Source organism: Chionomys nivalis, chromosome 9, assembly GCF_950005125.1.
Source record: "Chionomys nivalis chromosome 9, mChiNiv1.1, whole genome shotgun sequence".
NCBI lineage: Eukaryota > Metazoa > Chordata > Mammalia > Rodentia > Cricetidae > Chionomys > Chionomys nivalis.
In genome coordinates this window covers 68028571-68050705 of record NC_080094.1, presented here as the reverse complement: position 1 = coordinate 68050705, position 22135 = coordinate 68028571, and the positions used below count along the sequence as shown (strand labels likewise).

Sequence of the window (22135 nt, the reverse complement as noted above, 5' to 3'; positions counted from 1 at the left end):
AGGGAAACACTGATACCACCATTTGTGAGGATCCTAAAAGAACTTTAGACGCTAATTCCAGTTACAAATATCTGCAAATATCTTAAGGAAACTCTTGGCTCGCTGAATTCAGCAATCTATAGACACTGAAGTACACCGTGGCTGGTTTGAATAGATGTCAGTTGACCTTTATGCAACTTAAAATGAGAAAATTAATTAATGTAATTGACACATAAATGATGGAAACACAAGTAATACAAACACAAATCCATTTAAAAGAGCTTTGTATGCCCCAACATATATATGCCTAGCACTTTAATGGGGATGCTTCAGATTGAAGCTAAGTTCTCCTCCAGACTACACAGTTTCTGAGCTACCACCACACCCCATCTTACATCCTAAAAATGAGGCAAAATGGGGCTTTCCTAACTGTACATAGAACGTCTGTATACCAAACAAATTTTGAAAAGTTGACTTATATGTACAAGAAATGGCAGAGGGTCAACAAGAGCCAATATGCAAAGAAGACAGGATACCGAGATCTACCAGAGAAAGAGTGTAGCCAGATGGAGGGTACTGTGCATGGCGGACACACTGACATGCTGAAGAGAATGGCACTCACAAACCAGAGGGGAATCATGACAGTTCTCAGAATGGGCATGATGTCACCAGGCCAGTAGACAGAAGAAAGAATGACAGGGAGGAAGGGAAGGGAGGGGTGGCAGCAAGCTTGTCTTTTGCTGGACGTCGTCTTTGACCACGGTCTCTTCTGTTTACACTGCTTGCTCCATCTAATCTCTGTAGATAGCAATTTGATCCCCAGCCACCCAGTGAGCTCCCGAGCCATCCTTAGTTTCCTTATTTCCCACACACAGGCTCCACTAATCTTCATATCTGATAAGCACGCTACTACCAATCCTTTGCTGCACGGAGGCCAGCACTCTTACCAACAGCGCTGTGCCCCCCCAGCACCCAAACAAACAAAACAAAATACCCCAGTTGGATTGACACAGTATCACAACTATGTCCTAAGGCTTCAGCACTGTGGTGATGCCTTACTGAGTCAGGGTCTCCTCCTGTGAGGTCCCCTGCAGCAGCTCCTGCCTTCATTACCAGGATTTTCCAACTGATGTCTAAGTAAGCCTCTGCTGTCTTCAAAGTATAGATTATTCTGTCCAACTTACAATTTTACTCCTGTTCCCCAAATAAATAATCAGTAATTATTTGAAGAGTGATGAATTAATGATATGAATAAAAGTTTTGTCAAATAATATAAAGTCACTAAACTCCGCAAAGGAAATGTCTGAAATGTGTTTGTTATTACTTCATCATCTTAGTCTGTTTCTTAACACCCCCCACCCGTGTAGTCTGCCATGCCACCTTGATTGAGTTCAAGATGATATAATTTCAGGCTATTGTAAAATTCCTTTTCACACATTCTTCATTTCCTTCACACTGGCTAAAAATACTTTACACAGAAGCAAAACCAGAGATACTTGAAGTTAACTAACTTCTGCTTTTCTAGAATGTTTCTTTCCTTTGATACTTTAAAAAAATGATCAATTTTAAATTTAAAAAGTTGGATACTTTTTAAAAAGTGATCAATTTTAAATTTAAAAAATATCACTGGATTTTTTTAATGCAAAAAAAAATACCTACAGTTTTTTGGAACGGCTCAAATGTCCAATTTTTGCTGAACGGATGAAGGATTGAAGGTCCACAAGACTCATATTCTTTATTGTTCTTATATTCTTTTATTCATTTTTGAAGGCATTTGATTGGCCAATAGAAGGTCTACAGGTGCCAAACAGCCCTGCCATGAAGAGGCCGGTTTGTAAGACACCCGAGCAGTGTGTCCCTGTGAGACTCCAAATCTTGAGGAACGGAGACAAGAGAAAGAGCGGACCCCTTGTTACGGGCCCAGATGTCTTACCGGGACGGAGATTGCGGTAAGAACAACACCCATCCCGCGGACCTTCCAGGACATTCTCCAACTTCTACAGCCGCCAGTCTTCAGCTTGAATGTTTTCTCGAAGGATTATATGTTTATGTACAAAAAGGGTCCTATTCAAAGATAAAAACAGACACGGTTTTCTTTAGTTTCTTTGTCAGGAACTTGAGTTCTCTTCTGTTTTCAGAAGACTGTGTTAGACAGGAGTAGTGGCTGCAATTCAAACAGCTCTCTCCACGTTTTCAGAGAGTGCTTTTGTTCGAGTTCTACAAGTGTATGTAGGTATAAGTAAATTTACAATATGCTTGTTAAATTTGGATTTTAAATTGCTTACTGATTATTGTAAATAACTATTCTCCTATCTGTGGGTTAAGACACACAGTTCTCTGAGGTACTAGGAAAACATTGATCTGCAGTTGAAAGTTACCCTGCAAATAAAGGCATCCAAGACAGCCTGTGTTTCTCTACCACTGGAGATGAATCGCCTGCCGTATGTTTCCATTTTATGGATTGTGGAAGAGCTTTGATGGGAAGAATGAGTTAAACACATTGTTTCTTATATAATTACCAGCAATGTTACCTCTTGACCTTTCTTCTGAGATATTTAGGATATCTGAGGCTGCTGATAATAGTTTAATATTACTCTCTTCACATCGATTAAATATACTTCATACATCACTGAACAATGAGTAACTTTCAGATTGGCTGTCCACTGAACTGCCTGTAAAGATGATAAAGTAAAAAATTAATTTTCAAAGTAAAGTCAAGCCTGAAATTGAAATCTTTGACGCATACATCTCATAATTAGCTCATTCTGCTCAATGTAAGATGTGCGGGTAATGCCCTTACAGAGAGTGTGACTTTTCTCTCACACCCAAAGCTAGCACATCACTTCCTTCCCTTTCTACATTGACGCTTTTTTAAAATTTTATTTTGTACCTTTAATTGTAATTATAATTATACACAGAAAGCATCTTTTACCTTAGTGTTTAAGGTGCTTAGCTCAGTCAAGGAATTCAGCAGTATTTTGAGAGATTAGCAAATTTGAACAGACATCCTGGCAGAGAGGATGTGAACTGCCCATTGTCTGAAAGCTCTGCTCATAGAACAACGTGTTGAGCCATCAAGTGTGCAGAGAGTGGCACGCCACTTTGTTCACCCCAAATTACTTTTGCCCAAATAATTAAAATAACCTGACATTCGCTTGACAAAATTATCCTCCCAAGGAGAGCTCAGTCTTCCTTTGCTGACTGAGACAGTTTTGTGCAGGATCATCTATAGCAAGTCCCAGAGCTGTGTGGAAATACTGGCTGACAAAAGGTTTAGATAGAAAGACACAGCTTACGTGAGAACATGGTTAGGTGGCCCCATCTCCAGAAGAGACGTATTAGAGTCTGTGTAATGGCATCTTATTGGGCTCTCTTTAACAGACCCAAGCTCAGTATCTTCCAGAAGAAAAGATTTGACTGACACATGGAATGTTTGCTCACATTCACATGGGATATATATATTTTTATAAAGTTGAGCTATTGTGAGTATGTATGTACGGATGAATGTTTGTATGCATGTGTATCATGCTAGAATAGAAATCTATTTTAGCACCATCCTGCTCTGGCTACCTGCTGTCCTTCAGCTGTGTAACAACCCACTGAGGATGGTTTTGAGGGTTTGCTGATGCTGTTGACTCCACCACTGATAAAGACTGAGGAAGACAGCCTTGCCTCTCTGTGTCGTGATCACCTGCTGTGCTGTTGCTTACCTCTGTATGTGTGCTGCCTGCTGTCACATCAAGGATTAGAGCCACTTTAATAAAACCATTAAAGGCCTACAGGGGGCGCCACCGCAGCACTCATGAGTGATTAACCGTATTTGATCCATTTTTCATTTCCTAAAATACAGAACAAGTGTCTGACTTGAAGATTCGAAGGAAGATCTTTAAGCATTCCATTATCTCTATCAATATCCTTTTTCTGATCATTATCATTTAAAATTTGTTTAGAATAATAAAACCATTAAGTAAATAAAACACTACAGAGAAAAATGAATGTCATCTTTAAGTTTTATTTAATTATATTTTTGAGTTTTCAGCACTGTGAAAAAAGGTTTGAAATATTGCAGATAGATTTTCCTTTACAAATCCTTCACAGAACACATGCTTCTTTAGCGTGCCATATCATTCAGTATACAGTACGAAAATGTATATTTAATTATAAAACGTGAAGTTTAATATTTAATTAAAATTTGAAATTGTATCTTTTAAAGGAAGGCAGAGTATTAACAGCAATTCATTATCAGCTAAAGTCTCACCGCTTTCCCACACGTTAAGACACGCTGTCGCTAATCAACCATGTCACATAACATGCGCATGCCTTGAATTATTGGTTGCAGAAATGTTAATGCTGAAAGAAAGGAGAAAAGCCATGCTGCAAACTATTCAGAAGCAGAAAGAAACCAGACTGAATTTCACCACCTTTTGGAGAGGTAAATGTTTACTATTCGAAATGCAAGTGTGTTTTGCATGAGAAAGCTTGAGTGGTCACACTTAACAGAGAACACACAAAATATTTCTATACATAAGTTGTGAATATAATGATGGTAGACATTTTAATCATATATAGTATATACTGAGATAGGAGGACAAAGCTAATTTATAAAATCTCAAAAATGCAAGATTGGAAAATTCCAGAAACCAGAATAACAGAAGTCCGGCATTTGAATCTAGATAATCTGAGTCCGGAAGACATATTCATTATAAGGCATTAGAGGCCAATTGTTTTCTGCTCTATACTTTGATGCTGGCTAGCACGGAAACTAGAAAGAGGAAGGAGTGCACAGAAAACTGCTTGTCTCAGCCCTCTGCTGCCTGCCTGGAAGGGCCAAAATCAGCTCCAAAGCTAGGCCTTCAAAACAGAGCAAAGGGTAAAGACAGATTAATTAGCTATCCACCCCTTCTCCTGCGACCCAACTGTCCTAACGCCAGATGTTCCCACAGGTGAGAATTCACTCTAGGAAAATACAAGTGAGGGATGAACACTGCTCTACCACGGGCTTTGCCATAACCATGCTGATATGCACTGATATCAGTGCAGGAAATGAGAAGGTATTGCATTAGCTGTTGTGGTCTCAGCCAGACAGAAGCAGAACAAGCCCACCCACTGCTGCAAGTGAGGGATCTCACTCAGTGTACACCGCTTCATCGAATAGAGCATGAGACGATCTACTTTCTCCTGGCTTATTTCCTTTCAAGACCACCCCAAGGACATCACTGGTCTCTATATCTGCTTAATTTCTATATGCTATGCAGGAAATAAGAGTTAGAATGTTCCGTGCTCAGTCTTGCTGAGAAGCACAAAGCCATTTCTGGCTCACTACAGTGGTACAGGTAGCATCAGCAGTGTATGTCAAGACCTTCATCCCAACAATATTCTTTAGGAAATGAATGACCCGGCACTTCTGTTAGCTCTATTTCTCCCTCCCTAGGGTTTAGGCATAGCAAAAGGCAAGGAAACCTGTGCTCCAATCCCTTCAGTGACTCTCCATGAACTAGAACTCAGGTATGCTATTCTAGAATCCAGAATGCCTTCAAGCTGCTCCTGTCTTCTTTATAGGCTCATCAGATTCCCCAGCCCATTCATACACCCTGGCCCAGCCTCAACTCTTCTATTTTATTTTTAATTTAATTTTTTATTTCTTGAGAATTTCATTTCTACCTTCCTTCTTCCCTCCCCCCCCCAACTCCTCCTCCTCATCTGTCAAGTTTAACCTTTCCTCTTCTTCTTCTTGTTATTGTTTTGCACACACACACACACACACACACACACACACCTACTGAGTCCCTTTAGTGTTTTTCATATGTGCATGTGTTTAACAATGACAACTTGGTATTGGATAATCTGTCTGGGGGCTCATCTGTGGAGAAAACGGATTCTCCCTCTCTCAGCAGAGAGTGATTGGCTTATAACTCTTCATCTGGGGTGGGACCTCTTGGAATTTCTCCCAACCATGTTGGCATGTTCATTGACATGGTCATTATGCAGGTATTGCTTAAGCAACTATACTATTGCTATACCATGAGTGCTGCATCATGGTCAGATCTAGAACACACCATCTTAGCTTCCATGTTCCCTGACTCTTGTAGTCTTTCTGCCCCCATATTCCATGGCATTTCCTGAGCCTTAGCTTGTGCCTTACATCTCCCAAATGGGACTAGACACCCCACTGTCACTTACCCTCTGCATTTTTCCTGGTGGTGGATCTTTGTAGTAGCCTCTGTCTACTTCAAAAAGAAGCTTCTCTGATGGCGGGTGGGCGCTGCGCTTATCTTTGGGTATGAGGTCTAGTATTTAGAGTACAGTTAGAAATTATATTGGTGTAGAAAAATGGCAGTAGTGGGCTCTCCTCTAGGGTCCATGACCTCTCCATCCATAGGAGGTTGGCTAGGTTTACAATACTAATCATAAATTCCCTCCTATTGAATGGGCTTTAATTCCAATTAGACAGCTGCTAGTTATTCCCCCCTCCCCATAATAGTCCCACTGAAGGCATCTTACTGGCCAAGCATTTGTTGTAGCCAAGGCTTTATAGTTAGATGGGGGTTATTAATGCCTTGCAACTATCTTCTGATGTCATGAGAGCTAGCCACAAAGAGGAGGCTTCCATGTCAGTTGCAGCTTGATTCCTCCAAGTTCCGTGTCTGAAGTATGAGGCGTCTTCTGTAACAGGGTCTTACTTTCGAGTTCTGAAGAAATCTAGGGCTAGGGCGACAGTCTATGTTGTTTTTAGCATCTCTTGGAAAACCCTGGCCAACAACTCGAAAAGGGGTTTGCAATGCCTGGAATAGGGATTTTTGTTAGATAGTCTGTGACTCTTGGGGAAAATATCACCTCATGTTGTATAACTACATCTGAACTATATACATGCATATGTGAGTAAAGCATATATGTTTGTATTTTTAAGTAAGCTTATAAAATAATATGCTCCCCTTATGGGCTTCTCACACATCATTAGCGTTGATCCTTCTTCTTCTTTCCTTCTGTACTCTCTTTTCCCCTCCCCAGCCACAGTCTTGTCTGCCCCCCTTTCTTCTTTCTCCCTTTATAACACCCACACCCTGGTCTTAAAGAACGATTCATGCTTTCAAGTCCAAGCCAAAGTCACTTCCTTAGTTAAAGCCCCTGCAGGAAGAGATCCACTATTTTCCTTTGCTCTTGAAAGACGCTGACCATGGCCGACAACAGTAGCTGCTGCGCCATGCCGAGAGTCAGTAGATGGCCTGTCTTCACTCTTGGCCGGGTAGGCGACTCCTCCAGGAGTCAAGAGTGTATGGCATTCATCTCAGTGCCCACAAAATACTGTGTGAAGCTTGGGGCGGGGGGGTTGGTCAATGATAACATTTAACCAGGTGAATATCCTGACTGCAATCACTTCTGGGGGAGGAAGATGAGGAACTGCTTGATGGAGGTGTGGCTTTGGTGACTTTGGAGAGCACATGGAGCTTCAGCTGAAAAAGCCAAGAAATGTATTTGAGATAGAAGGACGAACATGAGTTAAAGCCAAAGAAATGGCCAGACGTAGGTAAGACACATGTGAGAAAGTCTGAATTTAAGTCCACAGACCAGAGTCAGGAACTGAGGGTCAAAAGGACACACTGGCTCTTGAGTCGTGATTAATGACCAGGCTTTGGTTTCTTCTGTTTTCTTACCTTACTCCTGAAAGCCACTTGTACGCAAAATTAATTTCTACGTCTCTTGTTGCAGGTGCACTGAAATTTTAAATTTACCTTCTGCTGCCCGGAGACTTTTCGATGAAAAAGGGAAGGAAATTTTTTCCCTGAATGACCTGCAGAGAGATGAACTGGTAACCAGGGGAGGGTGGGATTGGAACTGTGAGTAGATGAGCACACGCTGAGAAAGAGCATCCTTCCATGCAAGGCTTCCATGCTCACCATGCTTACTCTTTCTTAGTCCCCCCAAGGCGTCAATCATCAAAAATCAACACTAACCGATAGCATTGCTGTCTTCCTAGACAGCGGGTCAGGCTTGTGTGACTCAAGATGATAAATAAATATGTGTTTATCACGCCTTTTAAAAAAGGATACCTTTTCATCCACTACAGAGCCTACGGCAGGCCAGTTATTCACTGCTTCTGATTCTACATCTGTTGCTGAAGGAGAGAGACCCTTAACTCTTTTTGAAGTCTATCTATAGTTATTTAATGATTTCCTTATTAATGACTAATATCCTTGCTTTCTCAAATTAAAAAAAAGTACACGTTTTCATACCCTCTAATTGGAGTCTAGAGAAAGCTGAGAAATGGAAGGCCTTGTACTGCCTAGTCTTGCCCACCGCCTCCTCTCTGGGATTAGAGATATTTGCGTAGGTGGAAATATTCCTTGCCCTGACTGATGCCTGAAGTTCTTTGAATAAAATCTCCAAGCTGGACATGGTGGCTCATGCCAGTAACCCCACTATTCCTAGAAGCTGAAACAGGAGGATTGTTGTGAGTTCAAGGTCACTATTGGGTTTATATTAAGTTCTGGGCCAGTCCGATTTGTGTAGGAAAACACCATCTCAAGGAAAAACAACACGCATGCACACATATGCGACCAAAACAAAATAAAACACATTAGTTAGTGCTCTGAATCTGAGGACCTCTTGAAAGCCACGTTCAGTGAACAGTGTGAGAGGCAGCAGGTGAAGAGGCCTCGCTTTTGTTTCTGCAGGTTTTATGTGGAATGCGAACTCTATCACTTCTAAGAGTTTTGTTTCTTATGTTTCTGTATGTACATGATGCTGGGGTTATTCTGTGGTTTGCTTGTTTCTGTTTTCTTTTTCTCAGGGCAGAATAAGTTAAAATAAACAAAATCAAAAGATAGATGTAGCCTAAAGATGAGTATAGAGGAGGCACCGGGGCAAAGGGAAGATGGGCGTGAGGAGGGCGGGATGATGGCATCGGGAGGGCATCTCTTGTCACCAGGGTTTAACTCACTGTGCTGTGAGGGGGAAATTGTAATGGGGCCAATTGTTAGATGTAGCGTCTGTCAGAGAATGGGAAGTCTGATGTTCAAGATGGGGACAACCTAAGAGGATCCTTCCTGCATCCTCATGCAAAGAGCTAAGTGATGAGTGTATGATGATGGCAAGAGGTGGCACTGGGGTTCTCCTCCACCTGGGTCTCAGCATGTTCTTGTTTTTCCTGTCTTTAAGGGAATATGTGCCAGGTGTGGTGACACAGTCCCACGCTCCCAGCAGTCAGGGGACTGGAGCTGGATGATCTTGAAGCTCAAGGCTAGCCTGGGCTATATAGAGGGACTCTGTCGACGGGGAGGGCTGGAAGGTTGGGAGGAAGGAGAGAAGAGAATGTATTTAAGGACATTTAAGAAACAGATACATGGAATGAGGGACAGTGCTACCTCTACTATTATCATCCAGAAATTACACATCAATATTTTATGCACATTTTAACATTGTTCAATAAGCTAAAGCTACCTTAAAAGAGAAATGTTAATTCTATATCATTTTAATTGAAGTAGGACTCTTTACAGTTTTTAATTAAAATAGAATTCTATCACTTTCTCTCCTCCTTTTTCTCCCAACCACTCTCAAGTTGGTGGCCTTTTTTCTTTGATTATTTTTGTTTTATACAAATATGTATGTACATATGTGTGTATGTATGTATGTACATCTGTATATATGCATGTATGTATATGCATAAACAAGACCAGAACAATGGCAATATCAGCAGACATGTTAACATGGAAGAGAACAGTTTCACAGAGTTCCATCCCTAGGCAAGAACCACAGGTAACTCATGACTACTGAGAGAAGGAGAATTAGAGATGAGCCCTTATTGGTTGCCTAATTCAGAGTGACCAGCCTTGAAACCATGTACATACAGACAGCAAAAACATATCCAGTAGTGTGTATGTATGTTTAAAAAGATCTTGGTTTTTAATTATGTGTACACTTGCATATGTTTATACATATACATGCAGTGCCTCCAGAGGCCATAAGTGAGTGTTGTATCTCCTGAAGCTAATTTACAGGTGGTGATGAGCCACCCAACATGGATGCTAGGAACATACTCCAGTCTTTGCAAGAGTGGTACATATCTTAAACTGCTTGCCATATCCCCACATTAGTATTTTGGTGTTTATATAATATTACAAGTCCATTTCTGCAAGGGATCTTAATCTTTTTTCCATGAAAGAGCAGGTAGTGGAGATCTTAGGCTTTGGTGACTATGTGGTCTCTACGGAAACACCAGCCATTGACTGCACGTAAACAAATCAGCAAGTCTCTTTCCCAGGAAATCTGTATTTACAAAACGTACCAGCAGCTCACATCTGGGCCATGGTGGCACTTGGCCAGCTTCTGATTATCCCTTCATTTCAATCCTTCCCCCTTCCCCTCCTTTCCATTAAAAAAAAAAATTGAAATTTTTTTATTTGTAAATGACTACAGACTTATAGGAGTTGCAAAAAAGATGTGAAATGGTTTTGTTTGTTTGTTTGTTTGTTTTGCTTTGTTTTTTCCCTGCTCCATGCTGTGCTCCGTGAGAGGCTGGCATCACTGGCCAGCCATGGTAGAGACCCTGGGGTCTAACAGCATGCATGCAGTTAAGGCTGTGCCGCCTGCCGGGTGCTCTACAGAACCAGTGCCTTTGTCGGTGGCTTGTTCCTTTTCATTACTGGGTGGTACTCCATGACACTGCAGTTTGGCTGTTCACCCTCCGTACGGTCCTGATTGCTGGGACTGCTTCTACTCTGAGCTGTTTCGATCCCTTCCACACCAGCCCCCAGACGCATCTCTTTGATAGGTATATGTTTCATGTGGAGAAGCCTGGATTAATCCTGACCTCTCCATCGCTCAACAAAGGAAGCAAGTCCTCCTCAGGAGCCTTGAGTCTGACGTTTCCAAGATTAAAACCTTTTGCAGCTTGTGCAAGGAGGAAGGTAAGCTTTGGCAGTACCTTACTTTGATACCCTAACACATCCAATGACATGGCTTTGTATTAAAATCATGTTTATTCAAACAGTCCATGTCTCAGCTCTGCATCTTGCTGTTTGGCTCTTTAGCCTCATTCATTAAAGTGTATTTAACATGGTTGCATATTTTATTACCTACTATATTTCGGAAGAGCCAACGGTTAAAAACAAAACAAAACAAAACTCAACACGATTCCTTTTATGTTTTACAGATATGTAATTTGTGAGCCCCATGCATTCCCATCAAGGAAAGAGGATTAGATGTTCAATCATGTTTTAATGTTGTACCATCTGTTTATGTCATCAATCTCTTAGGCAGGGTTTTAGAACTTTCTAGTTTGCAGAGCCCTCCCTTGACTGAGAAGAAAGAACTTGGGACATAGATCATCTTGTTCCTGGACTCCCAGGCTGAAGTCTATGTCTGCGGTCACTTGTGCTTGTTTGTTTGGCCTGGACAGGACTGGGAGTGGGCCATGGCTTCCTACCTAGCTCAGCCTCCTTCCTGCTGTCTTACTCTCTGGAACCAGGCAGTGGTAGCTGGCTTACTTCTGGCTAGAGAGCTACCTTATCCTTGTTTGTCAACCACTTTAGGAACTTTCCAGAAAGCTTCTTGGCAATTGATAGGTCAGCTGCATCTCCAGAAAGCCAAATCCATATGCATGTAGCCATGCAGGGGGGTGGGGGGGGGGTCATGTCACAGAGGCCTGATGTTCCCCTAGTGTTTCCACAGTGACACCAATAAGGGGAAATACAACTCCTTGCACTGGTTTCTAGTATTCTCTACCTTCTACCTCTGTCCCTGCAGGCCAATACTGAAAGTAAACTCTTTATACACTAAGTAGGAGAGAAAGGCTTGTGGAAAACACACACACCAGTGCTGTACTTCTTGGCTTCTATAGTTGTCATCTCGGGACAGTATGCTATTTGAATGTCAAAAACTGTCCTTAGCATCTGGGGAGTCAACTCAGTCAGCGAACCGCTAGTCACTGGGGCTGATTGCCAGCACGCTTGTGAAAAGTCAAGTGTGGTTACAAGAACCTGCCATCCCAGCACTGGGGACAGAGACAGACTCACCAGTCAGCTGAACCAGCCTAATAAGCCAGCCTCAATTCCCCATAGGGAGCCCTGGCTCAACAGACAAGATGGACATCGGCAGAGGAACGGCATAACAGCATATGGTTGACTTCTGCCACCCCTACCCCTACTCCTGTCTTTGGACTTTTGAGTTTCTCTTGTAGTATCTCTCTCTCTCCCTTGTGGACTTCCCCTTTCCCTTACCAAAGTAAGGAAAAACCATTATCCCCACAGTTTTATACACCTTTCGCACTACTGGATTTCATGCTTGAGTCTGAATCTCAGAGAACTATCTAAAGACGTATATGGAAATACTACAGCTTGTTTGAATAATTGGCATAGAGAATCATTAAATTAACCTCGGAAATACCTAGTATTAGTACTTTTGTCTAAGTAAATCTCACGAGGAAAGAATTAGCAAGCATCCAGTTAAAGTCCAACTTCTTAGTTTAAAGAACGCCCAAAGACTGAAGGTTTTGCACTTCATTGAGTACGTAATTTTGAATTCCTGGTCCTCTTCAGTCATGACTAATATGTCTTTGCAATTGGTTCATTTCTTCTCAGCTCTCGTTTTAGAAGTCCAAAGTGACCTTGTGTCTGGGGGCAAGCTCGCTGTGCATAAACCTGTAGTCGCTGTTGAAGAAGAGAAGCAAGAGAAAGGACCAAAGGGAACTCAGATGCAAAACGATGCTTTAATACCAGGAAATGCTCCCAAAGATGCTCTGGCTCTGTAAGTCGTCACTGTGGCCAGAAAAGGGGCCAGTGCTGTGTAAGTGCAGCTCTTTCACCCTAGGCAGTGTGGAGCCCATGCAGGGAACTCAGAGACGTTTCTGAAGCTCCATCACTTGTCATACCGTATTCACTTGGTTTCAGACAGACCAATAGAACTAGGGCTTTAACCATCACCTTCCGCTCCTTTCAGCGATGCAGCTACGACATTATCTTAGCATGGTACTTTCATTTATCCTTCCTTCCTTCCTTCCTTCCTTCCTTCCTTCCTTCCTTCCTTCCTTCCTTCCTTCCTCTCTTTCTTTCTCACCATGTTTTGTCCCAGTAAACACTGAATCATCCTGAGCCACTGAAATCGCGCTTTCTGGAAGATGGTCATAACACCATCCTTTCAGGCTCTCTAAGGTCCATCCATGGACAGTTATCTGCTAATTCGTCTCCAGTGCTTCAGGGAGAGCCAAGGCTGACAAGCTGAGTAATAATCTGCCCTCTTATTGCCCTCAGCCCTGCCTGACAATGGTCCCGTTTTTACCTCATGGTCACTTCCATTTGACACATCTCTTCTTGCTGTCTAGCATACCAGCTTCTAATAGGTGACAAACTATGACCTGAAGATACCTAATGCTCACTGCAGATACTTCTTTCTTTCTGCCTCAAGTTCTCTTTCTTGTCACACACCTATCTGTGGTGACTTCACTAAATTTAGACAGTGCTGTACATGGAGATGTTTATGTCTGGCCTCTTCGCCCAACCTGGGGCCTCAGTGTTGCAAAGGACCCCACCCACATGCTCTGCATAGGCAGAATAAGGGTATAATGAGTTCCTTCCAGACTTTGTTACAAATTTATTTTTTGCCTTCATTAATTTTGAAAGTGTGTGTGTGTGTGGTGCACTCAATGCACGCACCACACTGCAGGTATAGAAGTCAGAAGATAAGGACTTACTTCTCTTCTCCCACTGTGGCCAATGGGTATCAAACTCAAGCTGCCTGTACCTGCTGAGCCACTGCTGGCCCACCTTGCTACCAACTTGTGAGAAGCTGGTTTTCGGAAGCACTTTTCTTAATCTGACAAGTGATTCATTCATCTATTTCAGGCCTCCAAACTATACAGGCACTGGCAAGCAGTTTTTTGCTTTCAGAGTTTCTTCTCCCACATGGCATCTCCTATAAAAGTTAGGGAATTGGACACAAACTTTCCTAACAAGCTTTCCATTCTTCTGAAGAGTGTTTCCTCCGGCCTCTAAATTACCAAGCTGCACTCAGACAAAACAGAGCGAGGAAAATGGAGTAACCTTCTAGAGCAAAGGTCTGCTTTGTGGATCAGTCACGACAAGGCCTGGAGTCCTTAAGGTGAGGGAGCTCATAGCTCCCAGCACACAGGGTTGCTGGTTCTCACCCAAACACCCCAGGCAGGTTTTGCGACCCAGGATCTCAAAGATTTCCTGAGTCCAGGTGCCACTGGCTCATAAGACAGCTCATTCTGCTTTGATGATATACTGACTGGTTTTGTGTCAACTTGACACAAGCTAGGGTCATTAGAGAGGAAGGAGCCTCAGCTGAGGAAATGCCTCAATGAGATCCAGCTGTAAGGTGTTTTCTCAATTAGGGATCATTGGGGGAGGGCCCAGTCCATGGTGGGTGGTGCTATCCCTGGGCTGCTGGTCCTGGGTTCTGTAAGAAAGCAGACTGAGCAAGCCATGAGAACAAGTCAGTAAGCAGCATCCTCCATGGCCTCTGCATCAGCTCCTGCCTCCAAGTTCCTGCCCTGTTTGAGTTGCTGTCCTGACTTCCTTCAGTGACGAACAAGAATGCTGAAGTATAAGCAAAGTAAACCCTTTCCTCCTCAATGTGCTTTTTGGTCATGGTGTAGCTTTGCAGCAAGAGAACCCTGACTAAGACAGATGACTAGCTCTCAGAAATCTCTGCCCCTTGAACTCATGCTTTCCTGTGATGAACTCCACTTTTAGCTGGCAGGCCTTCAGTCCTCGCTTATCAATATACCTGTCTGTCCCTCTTTGAACATAACTTTCACGAGTTCTTTGAGCTGCGACCAAATGACAATGTCTTCTGTATCTATTTAATTGTTTTTAGTTACCTATTTTTGAGTTGGCATGAAAAGTCATGGGTTTTCATAGTCCATCCCACCATGAGTTACCCCCCACTGCCCTCCTGCACCTTCCTTCCTGCTCTGCCGTAGTCACCTTCTTCCCAAATGCCCCAGTTGGGCTTCCATGTCACATATCCTTCATGACCCTTTCTCGCGTTCCTTCCTCTCTTTCCGGTAAGACATCTTTGATGACAAAACTCCACGTTAGGAAGTCCCTGTGTGATTTCTCTGGAATCTGTCAGTCTGCATCTTTGGAGGATCTAGCTTGTGAGAACTGAGGTGATTTAAGAAAGGATATCCATCAAGCAAGTTCTGGGAACATAAATCTAAAAGGGACCTTCTCTTCTCTTTTTGAGGTTATTTGATTCCAACATTGCTTCCTCTTCTTCCCTCCATCCACATCCTCCCATTTATCCTTCCTTACTCTCTTTCAAACTCATGACCTCTCTTTTTACTCTCACATGCATATATGTACATACATATATGTTCCTAAATATAACCTGCTCAGTCCATATGTTACTTGTATGTATGTTTTCAGGGCTGAAAGGCAGGCTTTTTTCATTGCTGGGTTCTGTGGAGAGATGTGTGCCAAAGCCTGTAAGGAGCAATGTGGGAAAGAGCCTGGGCACTGGGTCTACATCCCGGCTGATGGGAAGCAAGTTCAGAGCACAGAACGTGGGGACGGCCTTCTCATTCCTCGCAATATTGCAGAGACTGTCCCTTCCTAACTCCTGAGCTCTGTCTGGAACCACCTCCCTGACTACTCACTCTGACATGTCAGCAGCATCTTCCTGTTCCTCAAATGAATCAAATGCATTCTTGATGTTTTCGATTGTCTTTATTTATTTGCTTTTGACTAGAATGTTCTTCATCAACGGCAAGATTGTTCTGGGCCCTCAGTTTTGAGCTGGGCTCGGGGAGGAGTCTGGCTTCACTTCTAAAGCACTGAAGACGGCAGCACAGCAACTCCTCGCTGCAGTATCCTGTTTTCTTCCGTAGGGAAGCTCACTGTGGCTACTCATTTCCCTGTCTGTTATCTTTCCTTTTCCCAACACAATGCGAGCACAGTGAACCAAGACCTTGCCTGTCTTGTTCATTACTGTACCCAGCACAAAGAGTTCTATACCTGGCGTATACCAGAAGTTAGATAAATGTTGGTTAAAGGAATAAATAACTAGTAAAGTATGCATCTTATGAATAAGGGATTTGGTTGATTAATTATTTAGAGAAGATAGATTTTAAAAACGCGTTTCTAGAACTGACTTGACTCCATTTGACTTGCCAGGACTAGCAAAGGCTGCTGAATTCCCAGTAGACTATAGGACACCATTTGTGTGGTGAGGGTGGAGGAGCTGCGTTTTCTGTTTCAAACACAAGATGGCACTGGCGTCTTTTCAACGACTGGGGATATGCTGACCAGGGAAGCTGCCTGGGCTCTGAAAGAGGTCTTGGTTGCGCTCCAACCTCATACCCATATGCAGCACTGGCCCTGGCATTGAAACGTGCAAAGCCAGATGTGTTAACACCAGAGTTGCCCTGGAAGACTTCGGTCGTTTGATAATGCTGGTGCTTACACCAAATTATCACCACGACCTCGCTGATCGCAGCCTATCCCAGAGAAAGAACTTTGTTTACCCAGCTGCATATTAGGACTGAAATATTCATGCTGTTTTGCCTGGGTGTTTATACCTCCCTCAGCTGAACAGTCTTCATAATGCTGTGTCCTGATCTTACTCAAAGCAGATGTGTTCTAAGAACAACCTGGAGTTCAGAATCCGCGGACCTGAGCAGTGGCTGCTACTCCTGCCCCTTTGTCTTGAGTTTTCAAAATCACTATTCTATTCTAAAGTTTTCATGTGCTTTTCTCAATTAGAAAACATGCATGCAGCTATGATTTGAGTCACTTTCAATTCCTCTATTGAGAGCAAGATTCTTTAACATCAACTTCAGAATGAATATCTGCAATCTGATCATCTGAGCTATACTGCTTTGTACAAAATCAGGATCCACTTAAGCACCAGTGTGAGGAGTGTCATTTCGTGTCCACTATGAGTTGCTCAAACTACTGTTTAATAGCTTTAATAGAACTTTGAAATATAATACATGGACCCACATTCTAAACTAAAATAACAAAAATAAATGCTGTGGATTATGGCATTGAGGGATTTTGTTTGTAGGCATCTACCAATAGAGGTACGGATTTCCCAATCTAGGCACCCCTATGAAAACATGATCTACAGAAGTGCCAGTATTGGGCAGGCTGTGGTCAGGCTACAGCTGGAGACTCTGTGAACATATACATCAGCACTCTTAGACTTGACTTTGCCCCTGCATCTTGACAGAGATTCACATGCAAGAGCCCATCTCCGCATGGAAGCCTGCCTCAGGATGCCCAAGTATGCCTGGCAGGACCCTTCGTACAACCTTGCTGATGGCGACAGCCTTCCAAAGAAAATGGACAAAGAGCTCCTGGAAAATGTGCAGCCCCAAAAGAAACACAGGTAAAGTTTGCATGGGATTCCTGTTGGAAGGTTCTGTCTGGTCTTAGCTCTCCTCGTGCGGCTACAAGCACATTCCTTAACATCTTTACGTTGGCTGCTGTGTGTGCCAGCATGCACATTCTTCTATTGTGATGCTGATCACAGCATTTGTGACATGTAGGAAGGACATGTTCTTTACCCCTCAGTTCCTCCTGGGCAGGCTGACATGATGTTTGGGTGTCTGATGGACTCTACTAAACGGTAGTTCCATCCACCTTTGACTCCTGAGAACTTAGAATAGAATTCGAACGCTTGTATACATCGGGTGAGCGTGTGGGTAACTTACTAAACCCCTAACCAGAATGTTCTTAATACCTTAAGAAGCTAGGAAAATACAATTTTTCCTTTTAAACAATTTTGTTCTGGTTGTCATCCAATGAAATGTTAGGAATATAACATACATTGTATTTTTCCATAATCTTTAGATATTTGCTTGATGTTATAGTGGCTACTAGCACACGTGAGTTAAACAGTTTCCACAGATTTAGCCATTACCATTAGAGCACACACACAGTGGAGCCTTAATAGAGCTTTTAGATGAATATGTCAGTGTATTTAGGTGTTGATGGTGTGTCACACATCTGCCTAATATTATGGTCCTTAAATAAGAGATTTCTTTAAATTAACTTCCTGGCATTTCCTTATCCTGTTATGATAGTTCTTCACTAAAATTTTGGAACCCAGAACCCAGCAGCAAGAAGAAAAAATATTTCAGTTTACACAGAACACAATTATTTCTCTGTTTTCATTCTGCACACCTCTTCTCTATTCATCACTGCAAGTTAACACACAGCCCACGGGCAGCTCTGACCAGCAGAACTTAGCATCTCCAGTGCATACACTTCCAGGGCCGTTTTGGGGGCACTAACAGACTTTTCTTAACCTTAGCCATTTCCCAAAGCACAGTAAATTGCAGAAGCTGCATCATCAAGAATTTGAATACAGAAATGGGCGAATCATTAGCCTTGCCGCTCCTCAGCTGGCCTTGGGTGTACAGGGATGCAAATCCCGGTCGGGCACAAAGGTCGTTTTGGTAGAGAAGAAATCTGATGATGGGAACCAACGCTGGACACATAATGAAGAAAGCAGGTAAACCCGCTGGATTGTGAGGTTTATACACCAAACTGGATGAACAGTGGCTCAGTGGTTACGAGCACTGCCTATTTTTCCAGAGGACCTGGGTTCAGTTCCCAGCTCCTACATGGTGGTATACTGCCATCTGTAACTCCACTCTCAGAGGATCTGATACCTTCTTCTGGCCTCCACAGACCCCGAGTGCCCATGGCGCATATGCAAATACTCAGTACACATAATATCCATCCAACTGCAAATGAGACCCTAAGAGTTCTGCCATGCTCTCCACATCGCGAGCATGAATATAGTTGAGGAACTCGGTTATCTGTTTTACTTGGTGAAAATTCTTTATTCTTGTCAAAAAAGAGACAGAGACATAAACAAAAAAATTAGGTAAGTTACACACAACTTAACAACTGCTAGATTAGATAAGACATCATTTATTTCTGAGTTTTACCTAGCCATTGCCTCCAGACTGGATACTCATCTCATTTCTCTTTGTGACAGGAAGAAATCAGATATGAATTCTAAAGTATTCCTAATTTTTAAGTATTTTGGGACCTTTGTTTATTGAATCACTCTCCTTGTCTCTCCTCACATGGGTATCTTCCCAGTTTTCATTCATAGAAAGAACAAGTGATTTCTAGTCATACAGAGAGCATTAATTCCTGCTTTATCAAATGTATTAGCCTAATTCAGTGTCTGACCTTGGCACTATATTCAAAATGATCAAACATTTTCTCGAGAAGATCAGAAGAAATCAGACAATTTGGCTACTTGATTATAGTAAGAAAATATTATTAATCTTGTTGCATATCATAATTGGTCAATGGCTGTGTTAAGATAAAAAGAGAGCCTTGGCCAATTAAGTTTATATTATATTTAGAGATAAAAATATGAGATGTTAGACTCTTTTTTTTGTTTTTGTTTTTTTGTTCTTTTGTTTTTTGAGACAGGGTTTCTCTGTAGCTTTGGAGCCTGTCCTGGAACTCCCTTTGTAGACCAGGCTGGCCTCGAACTCACAGAGATCCACCTGCCTCTGCCTCCCAAGTGCTGGGATTAAAGGCGTGTGCCACCACCACCCGGCCAAAATATGAGATGTTAAATGAGCTTTATTTTAGGCATTCTAGCAAGGGTTTAGAGAGATAACTCAGCAGTTAAGAGTACTTGCTGCTCTTGACCAGAGCTCAGTTCCCAGCACCCACAGAAGAGTGGGCCCCAAACTATCTTTATTTCAAATTCTGGGAGAGCCAACATCATCTTCTGACCTCCGTGGACACTTGAACGTACATGTGCATGCATATAGCAGATATGTATTTATTGTGTAAACACAGAACCAATAACAAATAAGTCATAAATTCTAGTAAATATAAAAGTATCAAAAGCTGAGATATAGATGAAACAAGATAAAATGTTGACAGTGTTTCAGTTAATGTTTTATTACACATTTCTCTTTGTTTTGTGTATGTTTGAACATTAATTTAACAAGAAAACATAACTACCTGTTTTGTTGGACTACTCTACCTAAAATTCTACCGTGACATATCGTGGAACTCTAGTGAACTCCTCAGCCTTTTTTATAATGTACAGGATATATTTTTTATATTGTGCAAAATATTTCTTAATGGGAAGGAACTGTGACTTTCACTGTATTCTCTGAATGTCTGCATTGCCCATGGTTTGGGCTCTGTGCTTTGAGGGAGACGGAATAAGCTTTGGGAGGCAGCATCAACAATCCTAGCAGGACAGGAAAGGAGTTAGCTCTACTTCACCATTTTCAGGGTGAGTACAACAGACAGCAAGGATTAGTCATTGGTTGTGTGTTAAAGGAGCTGGAGCGCGATCTGATGGACAGAGCTGTCGGCCTGTTTCTTCACCCCATCCACCAAGGCTATGCTGTCTGTGACGAGGAGCTAGAAGAATAGGCTTTTATTCCCGCAAACGACTAGTTTTAAGGACCACAATTCACTCATTTAGCTGACACTGTATGTTCATTGGAGGGAAAATCTACCACAATGTTACAGCCCTTAACATTTACAAACTCAAATGTAAGGCACCCAGTTTCATAAAAGAAATGTTATTCCATCCAAAATTCCCACTGACCGTGACACAGTGATGGTGAGTGACTTCAGTTCCTCACTCTCACCAGCAGACAGGCCAACCAGACAAAAACTAAATAAAGAAACCCTGGAGTTTAAGATTACCATAAATCAAACGGGCCTAACAGACATCTGCAGAGCATTCCACCAAACACTAAAGGAAACAGTTTCTTCTTCTCAGCAACCCATGAACCTCCTTTTAAACTGACCACATATCAGAATACAAAGCAACTCTAAACAAATTTAGGAAAACTGAACTACCATCCTGCATCCTGGCCGCCATAGATGAAGGCTATGGGTCATTGAAGGCATGGTTTCAGGGGTGGAACTTCAGCAAAGAACTAAAAAGATCAAGATTCTTGTTCCTCTGGAGCTAGACTCCTAGAGTACAAAGATACATGCACTGTATTTAGTGGTTCTTTCTGCCTTGTTTTTCTGGATCATGGTCAAGTTCCTGTGATTGCTTTTTTTAAAAAATTGAAAATAGACTTTTTTTATACGCTATATTCTTATGGTTTTCCCTCCCCCAACTCGTTCCAGATCTTCCCCAACACCCCACATACCCACTTCCACACCTTTCTGTCTCTCTCCCTTTAGAAAAAAAAAACTAGAATAAGATAAAACAAACAAACTACCAAGAGAAAATGGGCGAAAGTAAAAACATACGAAACAAATATAGACATAGACACATACACATTCACACGCACAGAAATCCCATTTAAAAATCCAGAATTTTCTTAGATCTGGATGCAGGCACGACTGAGTGCAGGTGAACATAAGGGGGGGTGGCCATGTGACTCTGACTTGGGCAAGCTTGGAAGTGCTTCCGTGGCCCTTGTGAGGGAGATACCTGTGGCTTTGAGTCCTGGTTAGCTCGGTCATTTATTCTTTTGGGAGCTGGAGAGAAAGGAGCAGAGAAGGCTGTTGAAAACAGAAAGAGAAATATACCTAAAACTGTTAGCTGATGGGCTATGAACAGCTCTGAAAACTGTAGCCATGGGCAACACTAAAGTCTATTTCAGTCTTCTGGAACTCTACAACTTGACCATCTTGAGATTATCCCGGGTCAAGCCATGGGACAATGAGGGGTAGTTGGTGGGGATAACTGGCTGTTATAATGCTTTTGTCTTTCCCTGTTTTGACAGTACTATGAATTGGTACTTGTCGATAGCAAAGGCGTATTTCCTTTCTATAAGAAGCGTGTGCTTACGAAACTTCCACAGGAAGCCCCTATGTACAAAAGAGCAAGGTGGAAACAATGTACCCCAGTGATCTGAAGACGAATGTAATTTCAAGCATTAAGTCATAAGTGAATCTATTCTGGGTAATGTGGACCCTAAGGTAGTGACATTTCAGGGGGCCGCTGCAGGAAATCGGCAATCATCTGCTCATTTGAATATTATTGAGTGCCAATACACATGTAAGAAATACACATGTATGAAGACAGCTGAGCCCACAGAGGTGAGGTCTTGCAGGACCAAGCCCTGACAAATGCTCAAGAGACATTTCAAAAAATTAAATATCCATTTTGGAAATTCAGTGGTACCCCATTAACTAACTGTGGAGGAGAAAATAGATGGTAAGATTAGATGACC

At 42.3% G+C, this 22135-nt stretch overlaps 1 protein-coding gene across 1 annotated transcript in view; it reads left to right on the top strand.

Moving 5' to 3' along the window:
- Positions 1-22135, top strand: part of Dcdc1 (doublecortin domain containing 1) — a 109630-nt gene that overhangs the window by 50833 nt on the left and 36662 nt on the right. The window contains exons 3-9 of the mRNA XM_057781223.1: positions 1750-1928; positions 4319-4411; positions 7687-7786; positions 10748-10883; positions 12555-12720; positions 17170-17328; positions 18256-18456. Coding sequence (XP_057637206.1) covers positions 1798-1928; positions 4319-4411; positions 7687-7786; positions 10748-10883; positions 12555-12720; positions 17170-17328; positions 18256-18456 — 986 coding nt within the window. The 5' untranslated portion in view covers positions 1750-1797. The remainder of the gene's footprint in view (positions 1-1749; positions 1929-4318; positions 4412-7686; positions 7787-10747; positions 10884-12554; positions 12721-17169; positions 17329-18255; positions 18457-22135) is intronic.